The sequence below is a fragment of the Tachypleus tridentatus genome, chromosome 13 (genome assembly GCF_004210375.1).
Source record: "Tachypleus tridentatus isolate NWPU-2018 chromosome 13, ASM421037v1, whole genome shotgun sequence".
Taxonomy (NCBI): domain Eukaryota; kingdom Metazoa; phylum Arthropoda; class Merostomata; order Xiphosura; family Limulidae; genus Tachypleus; species Tachypleus tridentatus.
This window is the reverse complement of record NC_134837.1, coordinates 184,165,095-184,191,384: the sequence shown is the minus strand read 5'-3', so window position 1 is coordinate 184,191,384 and position 26,290 is coordinate 184,165,095. Positions and strand designations below refer to the sequence as shown.

The 26,290-nt window shown below is 36.0% G+C and overlaps 1 protein-coding gene across 4 annotated transcripts in view; it reads left to right on the top strand.

The window, feature by feature from the left end:
* The window catches only part of LOC143239150 (guanine nucleotide-binding protein G(i) subunit alpha-like), a 40,167-nt gene that overhangs the window by 5,650 nt on the left and 8,227 nt on the right, over positions 1 to 26,290 (top strand). For 2 of the 4 annotated variants that reach the window (XM_076480001.1, XM_076479999.1), the window contains exons 2-3: positions 3,959 to 4,001; positions 4,782 to 4,952. In XM_076480001.1, the coding sequence (XP_076336116.1) occupies positions 4,824 to 4,952 (129 nt within the window). In that variant the 5' untranslated portion in view covers positions 3,959 to 4,001; positions 4,782 to 4,823. The remainder of the gene's footprint in view (positions 1 to 3,958; positions 4,002 to 4,781; positions 4,953 to 26,290) is intronic. The other 2 variants (XM_076479998.1, XM_076479997.1) reach the window with 1 other exon arrangement.

Below are 26,290 nucleotides of genomic sequence, written 5' to 3'. Positions count from 1 at the left end.
AACTAGTGATTTCTTTCTACCAGTGACTTTTATACAGTTGGTTTATTTATTAAATTTGTGTTTAAATAATTAATTATAACTCTGAAGCTATGTTTAATTTTCATGTTAATCAGAAATTCTAACGTAATAATCACATTGACCCCAAGTATATCTGCGAACTTATAACACTAAAATCTAAGTTTCGATACCCGTGGTGGGCAGAGCACAGATAGGTTTGTGCTTACTTGAAAACAATAACAATAATCACATTATAGACTTCTATATTGATCATTAATAACAGTCTTAAGATATAAATTTTTGAAACTGACAAATTTAAACGTAGTTTTGAAATCACTCTTTACTCGAATCTATTACATCTCCATACCTACACATGATACTCGAACCCAATATATTGTCCATATGGTTGTTTGTACATCATGGTATTTTAATATACTATATTGTCATGTAAACACAATAAGGTAGATGGCGTGATTATTATGCTGTTATCAAACATAATAACAATTAGACTGATGTTAGTTGTGAAAAACATACTGTTCATTCAGCTTCTGCAGAACTCTTTGTTCAAAGTTGGTTATAGCCAGAATGGTTATTTGGAACATTCTGTAACATACAGATGGAAAATGATTTTGCACATAAGTAACAATGGAAAGTTCATTCTTACTGTTTTGTTTAATGACTGTAAACAAACGTTATTGTTCCGCTAATAGTGGGAGGTACAGTACATTGTTAAAATTGGCACACGATGGTAGAGATGTAGTAACAAAGTGGTTGAAGTATTGAGACAAGAACTGAAATGCTGCCAACAAGTTGTTAGAAAATCCTCAGAGACAGAGAGGGTACCCAAAAGAAAATTGATTCTACAAACATTTGTAGAAGTGCTACGTCCCTTTCTGTTAGATTCATCCACGTGGAAGCACAGTGGCTTATTGTACTGGTTTACCATGGTCACTTTGAATAGAGCTTTATAACCATCTGTATTTTTTGCACGTTATCACACGTGTTCATGACTTGAAAGTCTGTCATTATGGATCTCGTAGAACTTTCGGATTGGGATTCATGCTGCACGTTGTAGTTGCTAAAAACTTGCCAAGTCTCTCCATATGGATGAGGAGGGACTCCATGATGATTGGTAACTAGACAATGTTTTCACGTGAATGTGTTCATAACATCCGGTTTATAACGTTTGGTACCATAGCTTATGTCTACAACTGACTAAAAAGTTGATACTTCCACCCTGCTCCCCTCTTCCTGACAGCTGTTTCTCTGAAGACGTAGGTCCATTGATAACCTAGCAACCGCACACCAACTTAAGGATGCTACTTCCACAGAGATTGGGCAGTTCATGATGATATGACAATATATAGAACTTTAGTATAGTTCCTTTGCACCACAAGAAGGCCCTACACACTATTAAGAAATATCATAGCGACATTATAACCACCGTGTATTTGGACGCAAGTCAAAACACATGTTCCTAATATGTTTCATGGAAAGTACAGAATCAACACTTACACGCATGCTCGAAAATTTTTACCGGGAAAGCAAAGGCGAAATTATAGACACGCGGAATTAGAGCGTCTTATCCCACAAACACACTCTTGTTACGTGTTTTTGTTCGGCATAAAATTACACCATAGATAAAATACGTTGACAGACTGCTCAGTGTTTTAGTTGAAGTACTGGTTTAAACGTTAAATGTTTTTAATATTTTAACAGTGCAAAAACAATACAGCACGCAAAGGAAATCGTTGGTGTGCATCGATTACTGATAAACACGTTATTAAATATTTTCCCATTCAATAAAAGTGATATGTGATAATGACTGATGAGGGCAACAAATATCAATGCAAAAATGTATATCAGAACGGCTGGTATGGGTATTAACACTTGATAAGCAGAGAACAACGTTTTGACCTTCCAAGGTCATCTTCAGGTTAACAAGTGGCTCTCTCGTCATCAAGAAATATCAACGCAGTACGTACATGTATGTTTGTTAAATGGGGTAATACGATAAACCAAGATAGTTTTATTGAAAATGAAAGAAGGGAACTGTAAGGTTGCTATTTCTTCTAGGAAACATTAATTACTTCTAACAGAGAGAACATTGTTAGGTTTTCTTTATTGTTTATGTAAACTCCAAGTCAGAAAATCTAATTTTAGTCCTACACTAACTATATTGACCTAAATATTTACCATATTTAGTGTTCGTGGCGGGTTTATTAACCTGTATTCTCTACCCCTTCCCTCCTTAAAATTACAATTGCGTATATGTAAACATTATTTCGGAGTGGCTTTATGAGAAAAAGGCATTTTTGTTCAGTTTATAATGTATTTGCTATTATGTATCCTATAGTTTGGCCGTCTATTCTACAATTTAGTTGATCTATTCTTCTTTAAGGGTTCGGCATGGTCAGGTGGGTAGGGGGCGCTCCACTTGTAATCTTAGGATCACGGATTCGAATCATTGCTAAGCCTCGAGTAGCTTTGAGCGAAATTTAAAAGCAAACAAACAAACCTTATGTAGCTACGCTCGAATCAATTTAAAATTGGGGACAACTCAGGCAAATAATTATTTTGTAACTCCACTCGAATAAGATAAAACTTAGAGACAACCAAGGCAGATAGCTCTTATGTAGCTTTGGTAATATCAGAAGCAAAAAAGCAAAGAGTCCGTAAACCGGGGTCACCTTACTACAGTGTATTATTAAGTGGAAACTATTCCGCAAGACTGTTGTAAAGAAACCAGGTCGTTAGATAGAGTATGACTGGACATGGGAATATGGACTTTAGTGACTCGGCAAGGCTTCAACAACATTTTAATATAACGTACTCAACGTCTGTAAGTATAAAGAACTCCACGATTGTTTGTTTGTTTGTTTTTGAATTTCGCACAAAGCTACTCGAGGGCTATCTGTGCTAGCCGTCCCTAATTTAGCAGTGTAAGACTAGAGGGAAGGCAGCTAATCATCACTACCCACCGCCAACTCTTGGGCTACTCTTTTACTAACGAATATTGGGATTGACCGTCACATTATAACGCCCCCACGGCTGAAAGGGCGAGCATGCTTGGCGCGACGGGGATGCGAACCCGCGACCCTCAGATTACGAATCGCACGCCTTAACACGCTTGGCCATGCCGGGCCAGAACTCCACGAACTGGTGGCATAATCATGCACAAATTTTTTTTGGACTTGAAGTTACGATGCACTGTAAGGAATGTACAAGCTCTTGGACACAAGTTACAGGGAGGCAAAAAATGGCGTAAGAACTCTAATTGGGTAGGCCTAAGTGCTCAGCGGACAGACCGTGGCCCAACCAGACCCATCTGTGGTCACGCTTGTGTCATGAAATCCTTGTCACAGTTTAGAGTCTTGGACAATTTCGGATTTTGTTTATTTATGAAATTAGTTTTGTTTGGTCCATGCCTCCTTAGGCTTAAACAATGCGCCATTCGTTCAGAATTCTAAGTTTAGAGAAAAATACAATCCCTAATCTGTCTTGACTATATCAGGATTCTACTTGGATTTAATTTAACTGTTCTGAGGAACCAAACTCTGGATATGAATGATGTTTTCCAGGAGGATGGAGGTCTAAACAATTAGATGTAGGCCAGCATTTGATGATATCAGCAGTATAGTCCGTAATTAATACAAACACTGTTGTAGGCGACAAAACTTATTTTTTCCTATTAGTATAGTGTCTAAATATACAATTTTGACAATACAGTGTGTGGTACAACATTATATATACTTGAACTAGTAAACATCAAAATAATTAACCTCTGAACAAAGCAGCTACTTACTTGTATCAGAAGTTAAAAACTTCCCACTCGTTAGCACGACCTACGAAAGTCAAGTAACTGGTACTCGAATTGTGGACGAAGATATCTAAGTCGCACAGCAATAGGTTTATCACTCGTTTGTTTTTTTATTCGTCATATTTTTATCTCCTTCTGTAGGAGCAGGAGAATCCGGGAAGAGTACTATCGTCAAACAGATGAAGTGAGTATCGTCCTATATGAATCATGTGCATGATGTTAGCTTAAATACAGAATGGTGTATGCTAGATACAAGTTACGTAGCTTTTTTTGGCGTACAAAATGTTTTATGTAGACATTAACAATTCAGCTCCTCAGTGAATTGTAAATCGATCTTTGAACGGTGGTTTGTATGGTAATGATGCTTTAAGATACATAAATATGGTATATTATAATATGGTTCTGTAGTTTGATTTTTTTTTTATCTGTCAATGATATAAAATTTTGATTCAGACTGGAAAAAGAAACGCGCCACCTTGTGCTACGTGTTTCTTAAACAGTTATTCATATATAATTAAAACCTGAAACCGTCGATACCCGGTAGAACTCTAAAATTACAGAATTAACTGAGACAAAGGCAATTGTACGCCCCACAAATATTTCATTTATAACGACCATGGTGTCTCTAGTGAAGGCATCATAAGGTGAAAACTGAAATACCTTGTACACACTTGTTTAACTTAAGAACCGGAAGTTAATCTTGGGGTGAGAGTAGCTCAAGCTTATTTGGTCTTCAAAACGAGGCCGTGGTTGCAATCAGTGAAATATTTGTTAAACGTGCGATTGTCTTTGTTTTCATCAGTTGTTTTGTTATTCATAGCTTATAAGCTCATTAAGTAGTCTACTTTAATGTTGATATGCACTATTAAGAATACTGTAATAATGGATTACTAGCTGTTATAAGGGAAGAATTTCCGATACCGTAAATAACAATAAAATTGTATATGTATTTTCTGACATTAAGATTTCGATCTTCAATACCTTTCCACTCAGAATCATTCATGAGATGGGTTATTCGGATGAAGAATGTCTTCAGTACAAACCAGTGGTTCACAGTAATACCATTCAAAGTCTGATGGCCATCATCAGGGCAATGGGTCAGTTAGGAATTAACTTTGGAGATAAACACAGAGCGGTAAGTGGAACTACTGGTCACTGATATGGTATCTGAAAATTTATATTTAATCACGCTATAAAAATAACGAGAGGAAATCTTCAATAGCCGCGGCATTTGAAATTATCTAAGGTAGAATTAGAGTATATTTATTAGCTATAGTTTTGTGCACTAGTATTATCAAGCGTGGAGCGCTAGTAGACCTGATTCGATTTTATTACTCATCCAGATCTCTACCAGATACCCTTAAAGTGAAATTCATTTAGGCATGATTAGAGTAAATTAATTTATGAGACTTTTGGTGTGGTAAATACAATAATCGAAAGGGTTTGACCTTGCGAATCCAGAGCTGTTATTAGATCTAAAATCGGTCAAGAGATGACGGAGCTATGAGCTAAAAGTTTGTACTTGAAGAAACAACAAAAACTAATAGCCGTTCAATGAGCTGATATGCCGCGGCTACAAATAATTAAGGATACAAGGTCAACTTTTACTGACACAAGTAGTATGGATATTTGTGTTTGTTCTAAAGTTTTGGTTGGATTGCTTGTTTTGAATTTCACGCAAATCTACACGAGGGTTATCTGCATTAGCCATCCATAATTTAGCAGTGCAGACTGAAGGGAAGACAGTTAGTCATCACCATTCACTACTAACTCTTGAGCTACTCTATTACCAACGAATAGTGGGACTGAACGTCATATTATAACACCCCCATAACTGAAAGGACGAGCATGTTTTGTGCGGCGGGGATTTAAACCCACGACCCTCAGATTACGAGTCTAACGCCTTAACCATCTGGCTAAGCCGGGTCCGTTCTGGTTCGAGAGGACCTATTGATTCATGAAAACAGGAATAGAAATTTGCGATCTTAATTGCACCTCATGTGCACGTGACTTAAACGTTTAGGTCTGAGACCCAAAGGCTTCAGGTATAGACATGCATATTTCTAAACTACTAACCAGATAGAGGGGTGTTTAAAGAGGTTTACCCATATTTATGAAACAGACAACTGGATTGGTTCTTACTTTTATAGGCCCGGCATGGCCAGGTGGTTAAAGCACTCGACTCGTAATCTGCTGGTTCGAAACCCCCTCACACCAAACATGCTTGCCTTTTCAGCCATAGGGACGTTATAATGTTAGGGTCAATCCCACTATTCGTTAGTAAAAGAGTAGCTCAAGAGTTGGCGGTGGGTGGTGATGACTAGCTGCCTTGTCTCTAGCCTTACACTGCTAAATTAGGGACGGCTAGTACAGATAGCCCTCGTGTAGCTTTGCGGGAAATTGAAAAAAAAACTTTTATAAAGCTTTCGCAACTAAAGATGCGAAACTTGTTCAGTGGCAAGAAATATCGAATATTGAACCATCCAATACGCTAATCACTAGTTCGTGCCTAGTTCTAGTCTTTGTGAGAGAAAGTAATGTCGTCATACAGTCTTTACTGTTCGTAGCTTAGCTACCTCCTTCGTGACTTTCTTTGACAAAATATATTTTTTCTTCTGTGAATCATTAAAGAAACTCTTAATTTACTATACGCTGTATGTTATATAACGAGGAACCTGATATCAGTAAACCCTTTTGTATAAAGAAATATGAGACCAGTATTGTTGTAAATAAACTTCCTATTCAAAACTGGTCCAAAAAACAAGCGCTAAACAGCAACATTAGATAATATAAATATTCAATTATACATTTTGTTGTCGTTACTAATGGTGCTTGTTACTCGACGCTGGGACAGATGGAATTCAACCATATAAGGTGGTGACGCCTCATTAAAGAAAGGATTCTTGGAAGATAAGGCTAAAAAGTGAAGTCCATATTCAAACTGAGTAACGAACGTTGTGATTCTTGCGTGTATTGAGGACAGACAGCAACTAAGTTAAACTGACGTATGTTGAAGCGTGAAAATCGACTTCTGAAGTATCTGATTTTAACTTTTAAAGAAATAATCAGTAAATAAGGACTAAATATCGTGACTACGTTTTATAAAAGCGGCTAGCTAAGCCTAAAAATATGGTGAGCTTAGACGGGTATATATAAATAATATAATTGTTACACAGATAAAGATTTATTAGAAATAATGCACAGAGAATTTTTTCCTGCTAAAGAACGGCATGAACTTCAGTTCAGTTATCAGTGTGAGGTTTTTTATGCGTTCAATAAAGACTAAACAGAAATATACAAAAGTTGTATGATCTTGAGTTATGCCTGAAATAATGTTAGTGAATATCACCACTAGGGCTTTGAAAATCTTCACGTGTGCTATTTCCATGTACTTTTTTTATATTTTAGTAAAGATTGTTTGTTTTTTGAATTTCGCGCAAAGCTACACGAGGGCTATCTGCGCTAGCCGTTCCTAATTTTACAGTGTAAGACTAGAGGGAAGGTAGCTAGTCATCACCACCCACCGCCAACTCTTGGGCTACTCTTTTACCAACAAATAGTGGGATTGATCGCCACAATATAACGTACTCACGGCTGAAAGGGCGAGCATGTTTGGTGTGACGGAAATTTAGTAAAGAACTATAACGATTATATATTACATGTTTATTGTCAAGAAACTTTTCTGTTTCGTTGTTTGTTTCTTGTTCCAATAAGTATATTTAATTTATTACCAGTGTTTATCTGGGTTTCTTGTATCTCTTAAACTAATGTTTTTGGATCATTTAAATGTTACTAGAAGGTTTATAAGCCACACAGAAACTGTAAGATTTGTTTTGTATGTTTGTTTGGTATTAAACACGCACACTTACACGACGTGCCATTTGTGCTCTGCTCACCGCGGGTATCTAAAACTGAATTTTAGATGTAAGACTCACCGATGAGCTAAAGGAGGACTAAAATGACAGTAAAAAAAAACTGTTTAACTTCCGTTTACGGAAGAACACCAGTTTCGTAAATAAAGTGATACCTTTTATTTATAATAATTTCGTAAAATATACTAGTAATTTACATAATTCAAAGGGCCCTGACATGACCAGGTGGTTAAGGCACTCGACTCGTAATCTGAGAGTCGCGGGTTTGAATTCTCGTCTTTCCAAACATGCTCGCCCTTTCAGCCGTAGGGGGCGTTATAATGTGACAGTCAATCCCACTATTTGTTGGTGAAAGAGTTGGCAGTGGGTGGTGATGACTAGCTGCTAGCCATCTCTAATTTAGTAGTGTAAGACTAGAGGGAAAGCAGAAAAATAAACCCCAACAGCTACAAAAACAAAATAATGTCTCTCAAGGTTAGTTCAACACCATACATTAATTTAAAAATTTGAGAACTTCGTGGAACACAGAATTTTAAAATTAATGTATGGTGTTGAACTAACCTTGAAAGATATTATTTTGTTTTTGTAGCTGTTGGGGTTTATTTTTTGGGTTCCATTAAACGTTTGTTTTCTTTTATACGTCTACGTAATTGAAAATTTAACACAAGTGTAGTCGCGGTACGTCTACAGACTTACAACGCTATAAACCGGGTTTCGATACCTGTGGTGGGCAGAGCATAGATAGCTCATTGTGTAGCTTTGTGCTTAACTTGAAATAAATAAACTTCACAAATATTTTAGAAAATTAATCCGTTCTCAGTCTTAAAATAACATTTTCTATTTAATAATTTATTACACACGGATAAAATACCATGAGATTTAGAACAGTTTCATACATTGAACATATTTCGACGTCTAACTGCGTCATCATCAGAAATGGGAAAGGGCGAGAGTGTTCAGTGACGGGTTTGGATCCTGCTGCTCGCAGATCGCCCTAACCACCAATCTGGCCAACAAGTGTTTCATCTTAATTTACTGTTATACCTTGCGTGACGTAATAGTTGTTTAACTCGAGAAAATTGAGGACATCAATAATAATAAAACAAAAACGAACTGAAAAGTTTTAACATAGTTGTACCAGGAAGATAAAAAGGCACTGAGAGATGGTTCAGTCCTTCCCGCAACGTTGTTTGCTTTTGAAGTAACCAATCTTAAACACACACCAAACAATTCCCCACTTTCAAAGTTATAGTTTTCTTTATATCATGTATAAAATCCTCATTTGCTACTTTATAATAAAATGAAAAAAGACCTTCAGTGTGACCTTGACCTATATTCACACACCTTGGATTAAACGTTTTCAAATTATTTAGTTTACTGTCAATGTAACCTTGACCTATGATTTTCATTGACCTTGAGGACACTCAACCTCTGTACTAGAGTTTAGAGTTACACAGTCCATGTACTGTTACTAACACAAACGGAAATGTAAGCTATAATTCTCTGCCCTTTGATAAGATTATCTTCATCGGGATTCAGACCATGTTTTCGATCAGGGATGGTCAGGTTCGGCATTGACCTTTTCCAGACTCTGGAAAAATGATATTATTATCTTTACATCATTGCTGAATCCTAAGTAATAACCATTATTACACTGTTGTATCACTTACAGTATGTTACATTTTGTTCATTGTCCGCAGTTTTAATTAACATTACCTTTTCGTGCCACGTTCAATTCATGGGGTAATATTTAACTCATGTATTTTCACTAGTTTCACTTATGTATCAACGCATTATTAGTCGATGTTCACAATACAGTTCATCCCGGCATGACCAGGTGGTCAGAACGCTCGACTCGTATTCTCAGACTCGCAGGTTGGAATCCCCGTCATACCAAACACGTTCGTCGTTTCAGCTGTGGGGTGCTATAACGGCCATACCCATTATTCATTAGTGAAAGAGTAGCCCGAGAGTTGACGGTGGGTGGTGATAACTAGCTGCCTTCCCTCTAGTCTTACAGTGCAAAATTAGGGACAGCTAGCGCAGGCAGCCCTCGTGTAACTTTGAAGGAAATTAAAAAAAAAAAAAAACAAGAGCAAAAAACACAACAAATACAGTTTCACTTCGTAGTCATATTACACACACATAATCCTATTTTTACATACAAAATCCCTTTAAAATAGAGCTACGTTTGTGTCTATGATTCAGCAAATCTAACACTATTTGGCCTGTAAGTTTCTTATTTATGATGCTTAGAGGGTTAAGGTACTTAGGACTTGGTTCATCATGTATTATGTAACTCTCTAGTTTGTTCATCTTTTCATTTTTATTAATATTTTTCTTATAATATTGAATCTAGTTATCTAGGAGTCCAGTTAACCTTATTAAAAAGGTTACATGGTATAGAAAATTGGGCCAATCTATCAACAATATCTTGCACGAAAGAATTTAGTGACGACGGAGGGAAAGACAACGTGTAACTAGCGTTACAGCAGTTCAGCCACATTCCACAGTCGGTTCTACATTAGTAAACCTATACACGCATGCCAGAACAAGTGCACGTGGGAAAATGTTTTGAAAATTCTAGGCGAAAAAGAAGCGTTCACCTATCTAAACGAAAAAGGAAAAGAAACAAAGGGTATAACTATGGACAAGTCGAAGTTGCAGTTTAGCTGATAGAAGGAGTCGTTAAGGGTTATAAATGGGAGGCTGGTGATTGCTAGAGAACTGGAGGAATACCATCCTGTCCAAAGTTGCCCCCACTTTGCTGAGAATACAATCCCAAAAAGTCGTTATGGAGTCAAAACGCTTACTGTATTAAACCTAATGTGTCTATTGTAAGAGACCATTGAGAACTACCAGACATTATAGTATCGGACAAAGACAGAAGTAAGGAAATAGTGTTATAAACAAGCAAGAGAGAAAATGTTAATGTATTATGTTCTAGTAGAAAATATAAACAACCTTTCTGTTAGTTAGGCCAGTTCTAAGTTCTAAATTTTCTCTAAGGTGCCAATGATTAAAAAAAAACACTCCAAATGAAACAACAAGATTTTACAATGCCAAATTAAAAATATTCCAAAATCAATTGAATAATTAATAACACTGCACAACAAAGTTTTTGCTTTGGATGGTCCTTATAGATTTTTGGCTGCTGATAACGAAAATCACATTCAAATTTGCCCATCACGTACCGTTTCATCGAAATCTTTAGTTTCACCAGGACATTGCTACAATGGAAAAACGATATTAGGGCAACTGGAATTCGTCAATGCTTGCTGACTACTGTTGGACACTGCAACGTGAAGCACCGGACATTGAATACAAACGAAAATCAGGAGCAAAACACTTTTAATTATGTTGAACTTAATAGCGTATTAGAAACATAAACGTTATTGCCGGTAAACAGTTAACTGTCTATTTCTTAGAGTTCCTACGTGATGAAGCAAAACCAAAATTATATTTATGCATACCCACCAGGTACCTGTCACAATCAGCAAAAACTTTTCAGAAAGCAAAACTTTTTCAAAAAATTGTTGTACAATGTAATGTGACGTGTACATAATGTACATACATGTACATAAATTCCAAACCCAATTGGTGTCACGTGCAACAACATTGATATTTTCGTGATGAGAGATGCGCCGCATGTTTTTACAGATCGGACTCCTCTTGACTATTCCCAATAGATCTGTTACAGAACAACGTTAGTTGGTTAAACATCTGGTGCTGCTCGTGTACTATGTATTCTCACGGGAATGTATTCTCACGCTGTTAAATTTTTATAGAACCCTCCAATACCACACCACTAACATGTTTGATGCATCTGATCACCTGGGATTCTGGTTATGTAATAACTAGGGGTTCCATTGCTACCAGTACCAGGACACAGCCATATCTCTTCCAACACCACCAACATGCTTGATGCATCTGATCATCTAAGATTCTGGTTCTATAGTAACTAGTGGTTCCATTGTTACCATGACAGAGCCATGTTCATTTCAAAACGATACCACCAACATGCTTGACGCATCTGATCATCTGAGATTCTGGTTCTATAGTAACTAGGGGTTCCATTGCTACCGTGAAAGAGCCATGCCCTTTCCAACGTGACACCATCAACATGCTTGATACACCTGATCACCTGAGATTCTGATTCTATAGCAACTAGGGGTTCCATTGCTACGAGGGCACAGCTATATCCTTCCAACACCTCACCACCAACAAGCTTGATGCATCTGATCATCTGAGATTCTGGCTCTATAGTAACTAGGGGTTCCATTGTTACAATGACAGAGCCATGCCCATTCCATAACGACACCATCAACACCCTTGATGCATCTGATCACCTGGGATTCTGGTTCTGTAGTAACTAGAGGATTCATTGTTACCATTACATAGCCATATCTCTTCCAACACCATACTTCCAACATGCTTGATGCATCTGAGATTCTACTGATGAGAGTAAGGCAGGTGAAGAAGTGACAGTAGTGCGTAAATAACAGAAAAAAAAGATCAGTTTCAAATGGTTATCTTATTGTGCACAAACAACAACTGCTAACACTTTATCTGCCAAGTTATTCGTTTATATGTATACAAATTATTGTTATAATTAAGCGTGATTACAAATCCCTTCATTATAAACAAAACACAAAACCTGAATTTAGATATAACCATCTTAACATAATGTTTCATTTCAAAATGTTATGCCCCCCAGTGGCTCAGCGGTATGTTTGCGGACTTACAACGCTAAAAACCGGGTTTCGATACTCGTGGTGGGCAGAGCACAGATAGCTATGTAGCTTTGTGCTTAATTCAAAACAACAACAACAACATCAAAGTGTTATAAAATAAAGGTTATTAATTATATTCAGGTCTGGGATAATTTTTAGTTCTAATCTATCAATTGCTTTGATTGGAAGTTATTCACAAAAGGCAAATGTCTCTATATGTCTGATGTACAATGTTGAACATGTAAATAAATATGGTACTTTATTTGTGACAATATCGGAAGTGATTAGGCGGAAGATATACTCTAGCCACTACATGCTAGTGGTCGCCACTTTGGAAATTATGACCTAACTTGCCTTAACCGATCTATCTATTTGTCACTATATTTGTGTGAATTGCGATCCATTTTCGACAAGAAGTACTTCAACCTCTTACATCAGGCTTAGCAATATGATCCTTGTGATCAAAATTTGAATGGGTTTTCCAAGTTGCATGTGTTCACCCTGACGCCTGTCAGATTCGACTGAAACTTAGTTAATGAATAATGAGCTGCTTTATGAAAGTTTTAAAGCGGTTATTGCTAGAATGACCTTGAACCAGTAAAGTGTGTACGTGAGTTTCTTGATATGCTTCGCATTGTATGATGTGTGAAGTATTTCTAAAAATAAATAAAAATAACGATTGTCTTGTAAAAGTTATATAACCCATTAGTGTTGGGTGGCTTTGTATTTCTTTATGACGATAAGTTAGTTGTAACCAGTTAATAATTTATTCATCTGTTTATTTCTTATATTTCTAAGTAAATAGACAACTCACCTACATCTAGAGATAACGACCACCCCTACGATCAAAATACACAGTAAGGTTTCACGTAACAAACTACCAGCAAGGGACCCCAGTGGCTCAGCGGTATGTCTGCGGACTTATAACGCTAAAAACCGGGTTTCGATACCCGTGGTGAGCAGAGCACAGATAGTCCATTGTAGCTTTGTGCTTAATTCAAAACAACAACAAAAACAACCAGCAAGGCCACTTACAGATTTAGATGTCGTCTAAAGTTTTGGATTGTTCAGAAGTGGTTTTGGTTTACAAGTTCAACATAAGATAAAGTTTTGGATTGTTCTGAAGTGGTTTTGGTTTACAAGTTCAACAATAAAATAAAATTCAGGGTTATTGGTTACAAAGACCCTTAATGATTTTGTGCGTCTATTTTGGGGCCGCGCAAGGCCAAGCGTGTTAAGGCGTGCGACTCGTAATCCGAGGGTCGCGGGTTCGCGCCCGCGTCGCGCTAAACATGCTCGCCCTCCCAGCCGTGGGGGTGTATAATGTTACGGTCAATCCCACTATTCGTTGGTAAAAGAGTAGCCCAAGAGTTGGCGGTGGGTGGTGATGACTAGCTGTCTTCCCTCTAGTCTTACACTGCTAATTTAGGGACGGCTAGCGCAGATAGCCCTCGACTAGCTTTGCGCGAAATTCAAAACAAACAAACAAATCTTCTATTCTGAATAAAAACTGTAAAACCGAAATCTTTATAATATTAAAAAGATAAATTATAATCAAAATATTTTTTTTGCGATCGAAGAATCAAACGGACGTTATGATTGCACGATCTAGATAGAACTTGAATCGATTTTCTATAGTGGAATGCTTGTAGTTTTATCGCTGCAACTGTAAATATTTAAATAGTTTGACACGATTTTTTATTGGATCTTGTTTGCCTAAAACTAGTTCTAATCTCCTCACAGTAACCATAACACTAGTTGCTCTGTAATTAGGTGACTGTCAGTGTGTAAATCAGTGAGTGAAATACAACATAACAATTAATGAAGTGAAGGAGTCACATTATGGATCCATGTCTATGACTTTTTGCTGTTTCTGTTCAACAGAGTGAATGTATATACGTAATATTACACGACTCTAGGTTCGTTAACCCTAAAGTTGCCGATGCATGTATGTGGACCTTATAGACTTTTAAAACTCATTATTAATGTAACAAAATTATTGTGTGTTCGTGGTGTTTTTTGTTACAAAGTCATTAAAACGTGAGTTATACGTAAAAGTGTAAACAAAGATACTATATATGTTGCAAACGATTAAAATAATCACTCCTGTATTACACATAACAAGGATACCGATACCGTAAACGTTGTAAACAACCCGTTAATTACTGCTTTGTCCGGGTGTGTAAATTTATACAGAAAAATATATTTTTTTGTGAGTTCTGTACATTGATTATTGTAAAAGGCAGAAACTTGAACTATTTGATATTATTCAATATGTGGGCCCCTACGGGTAGAAAACGGTATAAAAAGTTCCGTAATTCCAGAATTAATGAAGAAAAACAAAACACAAAAACATAAGTTCAGAATATCGTATACAGTTCAGTAATCTCCCGGGTTTCTACGACGATACATGTAATTCACCATGGTAACTTAGTAAGCTTGTTTATTATGTTATTAGTCGCAAAGCTACACAAAGAGCTATTTGTGCCCTGCTCATTACGGGTATCGAAATCCGGTTTTTAGTGGTATGAGTCTGCAGACACACCATTGTGCCATTTGGGGGGCAGCTTTATAATTAGATTATGTTTGTTATTGACAGCATATGACTTTCTTTCTTCACCCCGATCTCAGTTTATTCATTCTCGCTCACATTTCCTCATCCTTTTCATTGAACTACTACTGGGGTAGGTATTTAATAAGCAGTTTACAGTATTTAAACTAGAGCATCGGGTATAAACAACATAACGGAAACGTCTCAAAAGTACTTTATTTTTAGTTTTCAAGAATGATGAAACGTAATGTTGACAAAAGCACGTATTTTTACCTTTATAATCAAGTAATGACAGTAGAAAACTCGTCAGAATGTAGATGTGTTACGACTATAGGTTTGAGTGGTTTTATGTAGGAGAGTATATTTCCCTAACATAGTTATGTGTATTGTATATGTCCCTAACGTAGCTGTACATTACAGATCTTGTTTAAAGAAAGAAGGACGACTCCTATTTCATGGAAAAGTGATGGCCGTTACAAACTGACTCGTCACGACTAGTGACACAGTGATAATAAACCAGCTTGTTGAAGAAACTGTTTAAAAACTGGTATTTTCACACTATTATACAAAGTTACAATCAAGGAAAGAATAATAGTTTACGCAGTTAAAAAAAGGTGATATTCTAGAACCTTCCATCTTGTTTTATAGCTACTTTATCAGAATCAGTATCTTACATCCTTCAGAAATACAGTTATTAACTTAATAATAAAACAAATATTCACCTTTATACACTGGTGTCGTTGCTATTTGCCATAATTAAAGCTGTAAGCCTCTGCTTTTGGTTGTCCCCCACAATGGAGGATTCACACCGCTAGAAACTGGGTTTCGATACCCGTGGTGTGCAGAGCACGGATAGTCCATTGTGTAGCTTTGTGCTTAATTTCGAAACCAAACTGCTGTCGGTAAGTTGGAAATGTCGATCGAACAATAGTTACCAAATGTATTCTGTTTATGTCTTCACGCACGAGTAATGACACAACCAAACTTGTCTACTGTACGTACATACGACTTGTCACATTTCACTGGATTTATCTTGATCGGGGTCTAGATGGGTCACATATGAAGATTCCACCTCATCCTCCCTCCTGCACGTTGTACGAATCAAATGGAGAACGTGACAGAAGACAAGGTGTTGACATCGCTTAAAGGGACATGACCATTCATGTTGGACGTTCGTCATTTGCACTGGTATACACTTTGCTGTATGAATTCCTTGTACTCCAGTACTTGTTCATTTTGTAACATATCTTGTATGTATTCACACGTATACACTAAATAAATGATATATTAAATAAGTCTAGCAGTACGTTGCTGACTGCTACACTTATAACACATATTTAGCGATAAGAGGTACTTAGGCTCATTTCCATGTTGTTTTACATAGCAATCATGCTAGTTCATTTTTACGTTGGTTTTCCTGGATTTAAGTGCACGACCTTTTGTCATAAAGTGGTTGTACGTCAGCAGAGTTGTGTATGGCGTTAATCTCACTAGCAGTTTTCATCAGTTTGTTTCGAATATTCGCGCAGAGCAACGTAAAGACTTCTACGAATAGCCATCCCTAATTCCGAACTGAAAGACTAGAAAAAAGGAAGTTAGTGAACAACACCTTCCGCCTACTCGAATCTAATTATGGAATTTCGCCAGCACTCTTATAACGCTCCAAAATAGGCAGAGCTGGTCTACGACAAGTATATTATGAAGCGTTAACCCTTAAGTTATAGTAGGACATGTTAAACAGCCAGGTCACGCATGGCTTTTTTTTATCAGACTCAGAAAAGTCCATACTCAAGCCACGCGCTGACACTATTGTAACACAACCATTCTGTTCAAACATGTGTTTATCTCTGTGCACTAACATGCATTGTTTGTTTGTGCGTATGACAACGTTTTTTGGTTTTTCCCAGCTGACATCAATATTTGGTTTTGTGCTGTCAAGTGGTCAGCGTGCAGGACTGTGGATCAGAGGTTCCGTGGTTCGTGACCTGTTATTTAGAATATACCATAATTTCTTGGTTATAACCTATATAGTTTTATTTCTGTTACTAAACAGTCTCTTCTTCGGGATGTCCTGATAACTGGTCAAAATTACAAAAAATTGAAAGAAGGAACAAAGATAGTCAACGTATCTACACTTTAGTCCCCGTAATTCCAAATCGTCAAGTAGAACAGTGTGTTTGAAAGTTATTATGGTTGTGTGCTTGAGCAGAAAACCTTCGGTGTGTTTCTTCAGTGAAGTACTTCGAGACAGTGTTATGTTTATCTTTTATTCGAATCTTATTCAGTATATAAATCAGTGTATGTTTTTAGTAGGTTAGCAAATAATAAAAAACATTATCTTCTGGAGGTTTTTGTTTGGACTGTTTGTGCTGTGCCCGCTACGGGTATCGAAACCTGGTGTTTAACTCTTCTTGAAAAAAGGGGTCATATTTTAATTTGATAAACATTTTTAAGTGTCATCGTAATGGTCCAGATCAAATTCAAGCCCTCTTACGAAACTGGCTTTTAAAAATATATATATAACGTTTCAGATACATATAATTATCTAACGTACCAAGTGGTAAGCACTTAATACATTTAGTGACATTATCACTAACCCTCCCTTTTCTAATTCTAAGGCATCGCAAACACATTATTGTTTTGTATATTAACATAACATATAACATTGTGGGACAACATGGGATTTACTGGTCCATCTAGGCTGTTCCATCCTCTAAACTAAAATATTTTTAAACAGTCTTAAAGTCAGCCGTTATAAAAAAAACTATCAAGTTTTTTCTTAAATTCATTTAAATTTGCTGCCTATACAATATATGAAAGTAGCCCATTCCAAAGGCCAACAATCCTGTTAGAAAAGTAGAACTGTCTCAGCTTAATATGACTCGAACCCTGTCAAAATTTATATTTGTGTCCCCTTGTCCAACTGTTGTCACTATTAAATACAAAAAAAACGATGATGCATCAACACCATCAATTCCTTTTATGATCTTAAACACCTCAATTTCTGCCTCTTCTTTTTTCAAGTGAAAATAATTTGAGATATTTCAGCCTGTCCTCGTATAACAACCCTAACATCTCGGACACCATTCAAGCAATACTTTTCTAACGATTCAATGTCCTTCCTAAGGTAAGGAGCCCAAGGCTGAACACAATACTCCAAATGTGGCATAACAAGTGACATATGCAATGACATTATAACTTCTTTTGAGATGTATTTGATATTTCTGTTGACACCATCTAAACTCCTGTTTGTCTCCTTCACACTGTTTGGATGGATTTAAAGACTGATCAACTATAACACCAAGATCCCTTTCATTCATGAAACTGTCAAAGTTATTCCCATCCAAATTATACTTATAATTCAAATTATGATAACTTACATCATATAATATATTATAATTAATATCTATCTGTCACTTATCTGTCCAACTCACTAAATGATCTAAATCCCTTTGTAAACCTGTAGCATCCTCTTTACGATTAGCAACACCCAATACCTTAATATCATCTGTAAATTTAAGCAATTTATTAACCACTCCTCGATCTATGTCACTGATGTAAATCAAAAGGAGCAAAGGTCCTAAGACTGAGCCCTGACATATCCCACGTGTGACATTAATCCAGTTTGACTGAATTCCATTCCTTTGGTTCTGAGACTTCCAAGTACTAACTTTAACTCATAACTCTGTCATTTCTTAAAAGACTGGTGATTTAATTAAAGTTTTGGAGGTCGCAGCCTTTCAATTATATTAATTTACTCTAATTCTGCATAAACGGATTTCGAATTGTGGGTAGGCTTGTAGAAAGTTTGACGAGTAATCAAATCGAATCGGGTGTAAGTAGGCCCAACGCTTATTGCTGGCGCCCAAAAAATATAGCAAATAAAAAGTTGGGAAAAGGTCTCGTGGATTAATTTATTCCAATTCTACCTAAAGGAATTTTAAGTGCCGCGGCTGCTCAGGATTCCCTCCTGTTACAACTTGAATTTAACTTTTGGTTCCAAAAGGGGTAATTAGTCTGAGTTGTAAAGCCTGGTATAAGGATTAAGGTAGAAAATACAATTTTATTTGCCTGAAGTTTAGCACAAATCTACAGTGGGCTGGCTATCTGTGATATGCCAACCACGGGTATCGAAACTCGGTTTCTAGCGTTGTAAGTCCGCAGATATACCGTTATGCCAATAGAGGGGCACATAAAATTGTAGATCGTTTAACAAACTAATGTGAGTATCTTAATTTACGTCGTGTCATGTTCAGAGCAGTTTAAAACATTTTCTGGAGTTATATACTTCCGACCCTCCCCATGATTATCGAACTTTTGACTGTGGTGATTCTCCTTTGACTTTGACCTTTTTCAGATCTGTATTTCGAGCTTGCGGACCGTTTCTTAACTCATACGTTACTACAGAACTATTCGCGCAATTTATGCTGTGACGCCTAACAACAGTAACAGATGGTGGGCGTTAGGGTATTAGTGATTGGCTGTCTTCGCTATGGTTAGTTTGGTTTGTTTTGAATTTCGCGCAAAGCTACACGAGGGCTATCTGCGCTAGCAATCCCTAATTTAGCAGTGTAAGGCTCTTAGGCTACTCTTTTACCAACGAATAGTGGGATTGACTGTCACGATATAAAGCGAACATGTTTGGTGTGACGGGGATTCGAAACCGCGACTCTCGGATTACGAGTCCAGTGCCTTAACCACCTGGCCATGCCGCGCCTCTCTGGTTAGTAGTAATACAAAGGTAGGGTGGTGACACATAGTCACTGTAGAAATTTTTGTCCTATACACACGCGTGGTGTTTTCTACACCTAAGGAGTTCAGCCTCAGAAAAACAAACAAACTTCCATACAGTAAATCAACTCAAGACTTCTCTACATCTATTAGTGATCTAATTAATACCTTTAATTTTCTCTTTGTGATTTAAACACTGGTAGTCAAACATCCATCATGATAATTTATACGGACAGGCTAACTTGGCTGGAGTTAGAGCTAGAATACAGACTTTTGTTTCTTAATGTAACAAATTCGAAAATTTTCTACGTGAAACTTTTATATACTTCACTTTGGTACGTTACTTATTAGGAACATTTCACACTAGTCTGTTTAAAAATCGTTAACTAATGTATGTTCTTTTTCTGTTGATGCGTTGTTAGGTACATGCATACTAGTTTGATTTTATATTATCAGAATATTTGAGCTCATGCACTCATGAACCTATTAGAATTTGTTTCCATAGTGATAAGGTTATGTGAGACGTCAGAAGTGTAACTTAACCACTTAAGTTAGAGAACTATGCACCCGGTAATGTGGGAATTAAAAGAAAGGGAACATAATTGTGAGATCTATTACACTTTATGTCACAATGTTGTTACGAGTTCACTCGCACAAAAACACTTGTGATTCTCGGGTTTTGACACTACATACACACGTTTTTATTTCACTACTACTTGCGTATGATACTTAGAGTAAGAATAAAAGATGTTTTATGCTAGGGGTGGCCAAACCTGCTTAACATAAGAGCCACATACGATAAACTTCAGATGTTTGAGAGCCGCAAGACAGAAGCAAATATTACACACGTTTTTTATTGTTACATGTACATTTTGTTACATAAATTTTATATAAATATTAATAAATACATGTACGTAATAATATTTATTAATGTATGTAGTTTTTAAACTGTTAATTTGTATTAGTTTTAATAATCACAAAGTACACATATATACTAAATGTTTTCAAAATCCTGGCTGATTGTTGTTTTAACTATATTGAGAGTATTTAATACGGTAATGAACTACGGAAACATCTAAGTAAAATATCCAAATCTGCATTTTATTAGCATTAAATGAGACTGTCAAAAATAAAGATAAAAGGGGTAAAACAGATATTTTAATGATATTTATTTGTCTTAGTAAATATCTGGTCAAAACATGGAAGAAAATGTGAAAAACAATAAAATTAGAGATATTTTAATCAGATACCAACTTATAAAATTTTAGTCTTATAATATTTTTCTGACACAAACAGACATTGATACAATTATCAGGCTATTTACTGCTAGTAGATGTCTTGTGAGTTTCCTTATTGGTTGTGAGTCGTTGAAATTCCGGATGATATGCTGTCAGGGCTGTACGAATTAGTTTCGCCAGGTGTTGATTTGTAAGGATTGCAGGATGCTTCGACTTCACAAACTTCATTACAGAGTACAGCGATTCACAGCAGTATGTTGTGCTGAAAGTTGAGATGTCACACACTGGTTTTCTTCAGTTCAGGATATTTTATTTCTGGATCTTGCTTCCAGAACTCAATTGTAGAATGGGATTTATGGATCATCTTTAGACCCAGTTCTGTTAGTTCCATTTTTACAGCAAGTGATTCTGTAACCAGAAGTTCGAGAATTGGACAACTATCATTGATCACATCAACCACGAATGAATTTACAAGAAAGGCGAAGCAGGGCTTCAGCTTCTGCAAGTCCTCAAACCTGTTTAGGAAATTATAAAGCAATTCTTGTAATTTATCTTTCTATTCTTCCAGTTTGTGGTCTTTCATTTCAATATCAGGGAATGTATTTACTCTCCTCTTGAGATTGGGAAAGTAACTGAAGTTTCTTGACAATATGTCTCTTTGAAAGTAATATTTTATTCTGAAAGCTGAAAACTGTTTGAGTAAGATCATAAATAATCTTATCCTTCTCCTGGAGTGCCAAGTTGAGAATTTATAGATGACTCATTATATCAGTAAGGAACATTAGATCTTGCATCCATTCATCATTTCCCAGTTGAGGATAGAATCTTTTCTTCAAGAAAAGTAATAATGGGCTCCAACAGATCCACAAACCTATTTAAGACATTGCTGGTCGACAGCCACTTCACAATGCAGCATAAAAAGACATTACTGGGTTTATCTTTAAGCTCCAGTTCTTCAATAAAAGTTTTTAACTCTCGGCGAGTCTTTCCATTTAAGCGTATGGAATTGACAGTTTCACGAACAAGTTTCATAATATCTTCATACTTAAAGTATCTGGCAACCAAATGTTCACGATGAATAATGCAATGAACAGGAAGAAACTCTGGAAAGCTGGGATCACTTTTCATAAGTGCAATTAATCCTGGATTTTTCTTCACCATTGCAGGTGCTCCATCTGTTGCAACACTGACGAGTTTATCCAGTGGAATATCAGCATTTGTTAAGGCTCTAGGAAGAGCATTTTTAATGTCAACACCATAAGTTATTTCTTTTAGTGCCACAGTTTCATAAGAGGAAACATAACGAACAAATACCGCCAGTTGTGGGTTGTCTTGTATGTCTGTAGATTCGTCAAGGGCTAAGCTGAATGAAAGGGAATTCTTTAAATCATTTTGCCTGCAACATCAGCACTGATCTTGGAGATACGTATCTCTATAGTGTGGCGTGAAGCTGGTGTTTGTGCTATTAGTCGCTGAAATTTTGTGTTATTTGGATCTAACACTGCAACAACTTCAGCTATGTTCTTCTTAACAAATTCACCATCAGAATATAGGCGTTTGGCACGAGCAATATTCCATGATATAACAAAACTAGCTTCAGTCGTTGTATCAACTTCCTTACTGAACGTTGCCAACAGTGTCTGCTGTCTAGTTAGTGATGATTTTAACACAGTTAACTTGTTTTTTCGTAATTCTAATTTAGGTGGATAATCAGACGAAAAGTTTTTGTGATTTATTTCGTAGTGACGTTTCAAGTTACTAGCTTTATAATGACTGAGTAAGTCATTAGATACTTTTGTATCTAATTGTAGATAAGGCACAAACTTTTATCTCCTTTAACGGTGAATGTAAAATCTTTCTTCCACTCTGACTTTCATTTTCATACTTTCGCTTCTGACATTTTAATTATGTCATTTCTCTTCACAAAAATTTTACAGACACTTGTAAAAAATTAAAGTGAAAAGAAACAATAAGCTCGAATACGAGCAACGCAACCAAACTCTACAGTATCACACTAACACCCTACTAAAGTCACTGTCCGCAACGATCACGCCATCGCAAGCCACGCCCACTAAAAAATAACATTTCAGTACCGGCTTGTACGATTACCGATTCTCCAGCACAATTCCTCTGTAATCCTTGCTGATCCGAAGTTTCTTTAATCCCTAACTTAAATGTAGCATTAAAATTAGGATTAAATTTTTTCAATATATTACTCACCATGAACATTAAACTTACATTTTAATTCAGTTGACTCTTAGTTTATACCCGGTAAATAATTATCAAGCTTGAAAATTTTTATTTACCTTTTATGTAAATTGTAATGCAAGAAGGAGCTCAGCCAACATATTTCCGAGAGTCGCACATTACATGTCAAAGAGCCGCGGTTTGGCCACCCCTTTTTTTTAAGACACTGCAAAACTTGTTTCGGTGACTTTTTCCACAGCCAGAGAGCGCCACCCTTAGGCTTCAGCAATGTTCATTATTTTGAAGAAACATCTAAAAAACGAACAAGATCGTTGTTTAAATGAATAGAGAAATTATTAAGCTGCTGACATTGCTGTAAAAATAACTTTATTTTAAGTTTTATTTATTATTAATAGTTATTACGTTTGTGGCATTAATTAAAGAATTATAAATTTTGTAAGTTGAGGTTTTGAGGAATTATGAAATGATGCTGGGATTATATTTCTATATAAAAACCAAAACCGAGATGTCTTTCATGACATTCAAACCTAAAACAACAACAAAATTGTCCATTGTTAAGCGTTTTCATTATTTGTTAACTCATAATAGAAAATGTACGCAATAATAGGACTCAAAAGCGTTTGGAATATTACATCTACCACGTGAGATCCAAACGTTTTTGTTTTTTTTTTAATTTCGCACAAAGCTACACGAAGGCTATCTGTGCTAGCCGTCCCTAATTTAGCAGTGTAAGACTAGAGGGAAGGCAGCTAGTCATCACCACCCACCGCCAACTCTTGGGCTACTCTTTTACCAACGAATATTGGGATTGACCGTCACATTATAACGCTCCCAAGGCTGAAAGGGTGAGCATGTTTGGCGCGACGGGGTGCGAACCCGCGAGCCTCAGATTACGAGTCGCACGTCTTAACACGCTTGCCCATGCCGGGCCTACATCCAAACGTAAATGAAAAACTAGGTAATTGCTACTGAAGATAAAATTAAGGGTTAGAAACTAAGTACTTTGGTCTTTAAAGTCTCAACTCCTTCTGCCTTTCGCTGTGTGATTTCGAAAGACATGTATTCTTACTATTTTGACATAAATTGTCCCAATAACCTTGTACCTCTACATGAACCTCTACCCTTTAAATAACTATTACGATGTTTTATTTCTCAATTTGTATATCAGTTATTTTTAAAATTTATCTGCAATTGTTGTTACAAATATCTTTATAATTAAAGAGAATACCTATTTCACAATTAAAAAGGTATTTGGCTGTTCATAACAACAGTAATTATTGTTAATTACTGGCAAATAAATTAAAACAAATGAGAAATAAAAATACAATTTTATAATAAATATTGCAATATGTTAAAATTAGTTTTATATAACGGAAATAATTACCTTTTCTTGAGGTTACTAGTTATTCTATGTCATTCAAATGTTACAAATGACTAGCCTTAAAATGTTATTATTTAATGACTTGTTAAGTTTACCAGATAAGAATCGCCAAATTCAAGTAGGTGATTAGACTTGAAAAAGTTTTGTCAATGGGGGAAAGTAAAGGTTAGTAGTTCGAATTACCATTACTTTTTTGAATAATTATTTTAACACAAATTTACCAATATTGGGTGGTTTCTTTTTACCATTAGGCAATTTTAGCAACCATCTCTCATGTCAAAATATCACAGATATCCGCCTTTCTATTACTGGCTCCAGACAGCAAAAACGAGCAAGATTTGAAACCCTTAATTTTATCTTCTTCAGTGACTACTTAATTCGATATTTGCGTTTGGATCATGTCTGATAGACGATGTACTTAATTTGATATTTACGTTTGGATCATGTCTGATAGACGATGTACTTAATTTGATATTTACGTTTGGATCATGTCTGATAGACGATGTACTTAATTTGATATTTACGTTTGGATCATGTCTGATAGACGATGTACTTAATTTGATATTTACGTTTGGATCATGTCTGATAGACGATGTACTTAATTTGATATTTACGTTTGGATCATGTCTGATAGACGATGTACTTAATTTGATATTTACGTTTGAATCATGTCTGATAGACGATGTACTAAGTTTGGTATTTACATTTGGATTATGTCTGATAGATAATGTATCCCATACTTTTGACACTATAACCACAGATGATTTCCATCAATGATAAAGACTGATAACGGACAGTTTTTCTTTTGTTTAGAATATCATAATAGATATCTTGTATTTATTCTGACTTCCACTATACTATATATCCAATCAATGTTATATAGTGCTGAACTGATTGCCCATATGAAACTGATGTAATTTATAGTGTTATAACTAGTTACTTACACACACATACATATATATATATATATATGCAAGAGAAAAAATATCCAAAATAATTTTACAAATCCTTATCAAATATTAAGTTCAGATATCTGTACCCTGTGTATTATGAAAAAATCCCAAATTATAGTTTTGGACGAAGATTAAACATACGTATATGACGAACACGTTTCTTCTTATATTACATGTATTTAACAAATACGTTTCCTATTGTGACATGAATCTCACTAATATGTTTCTTACTATATTACATGAATTTGACTAAGAAAAATATTTCCTGGTGTTTTACGTGTACAGTCATGTGAAAAAGTTAGGACACCCTATGAAAGCCTGTGTATTTTTGTAACATTTTTGGATATATAGATATTTAATCTCAATTTCAACAATACTGAGAGATTATAGAAATATAACTAAACAATTAAAACTGAAGAAAAGACTCTTCAAGATCTTCTTAAAGTAATTCTACAAAAATGCATATTCTAACTGAGGAAAAAGTTAGAACACCCCCACATTTATTCCCACCTAAAATGGCTCAACTCACACACAGGTGTATCACACCAGATGCACATGATTAGAAGATCGTTACTCAGCGTTTTGAATGAGGCTTGCCCTATTTAAACCTCAGACATTTAGTTTGGTGTGCTCCTGACTGTTGAAGTGAGAGTGAGTACCATGGTGAGAGCAAAAGACCTGTCTGAGACCTTCAGAAAGAAAACTGTAGTAGCTTAAGCTTATGAGTCTGGTAAGGGATTTAAAAAGATCCAAAAAGATTTTGAAATCAGCTATACCACTGTCCAGAAAATAGTCAACAAGTGGAG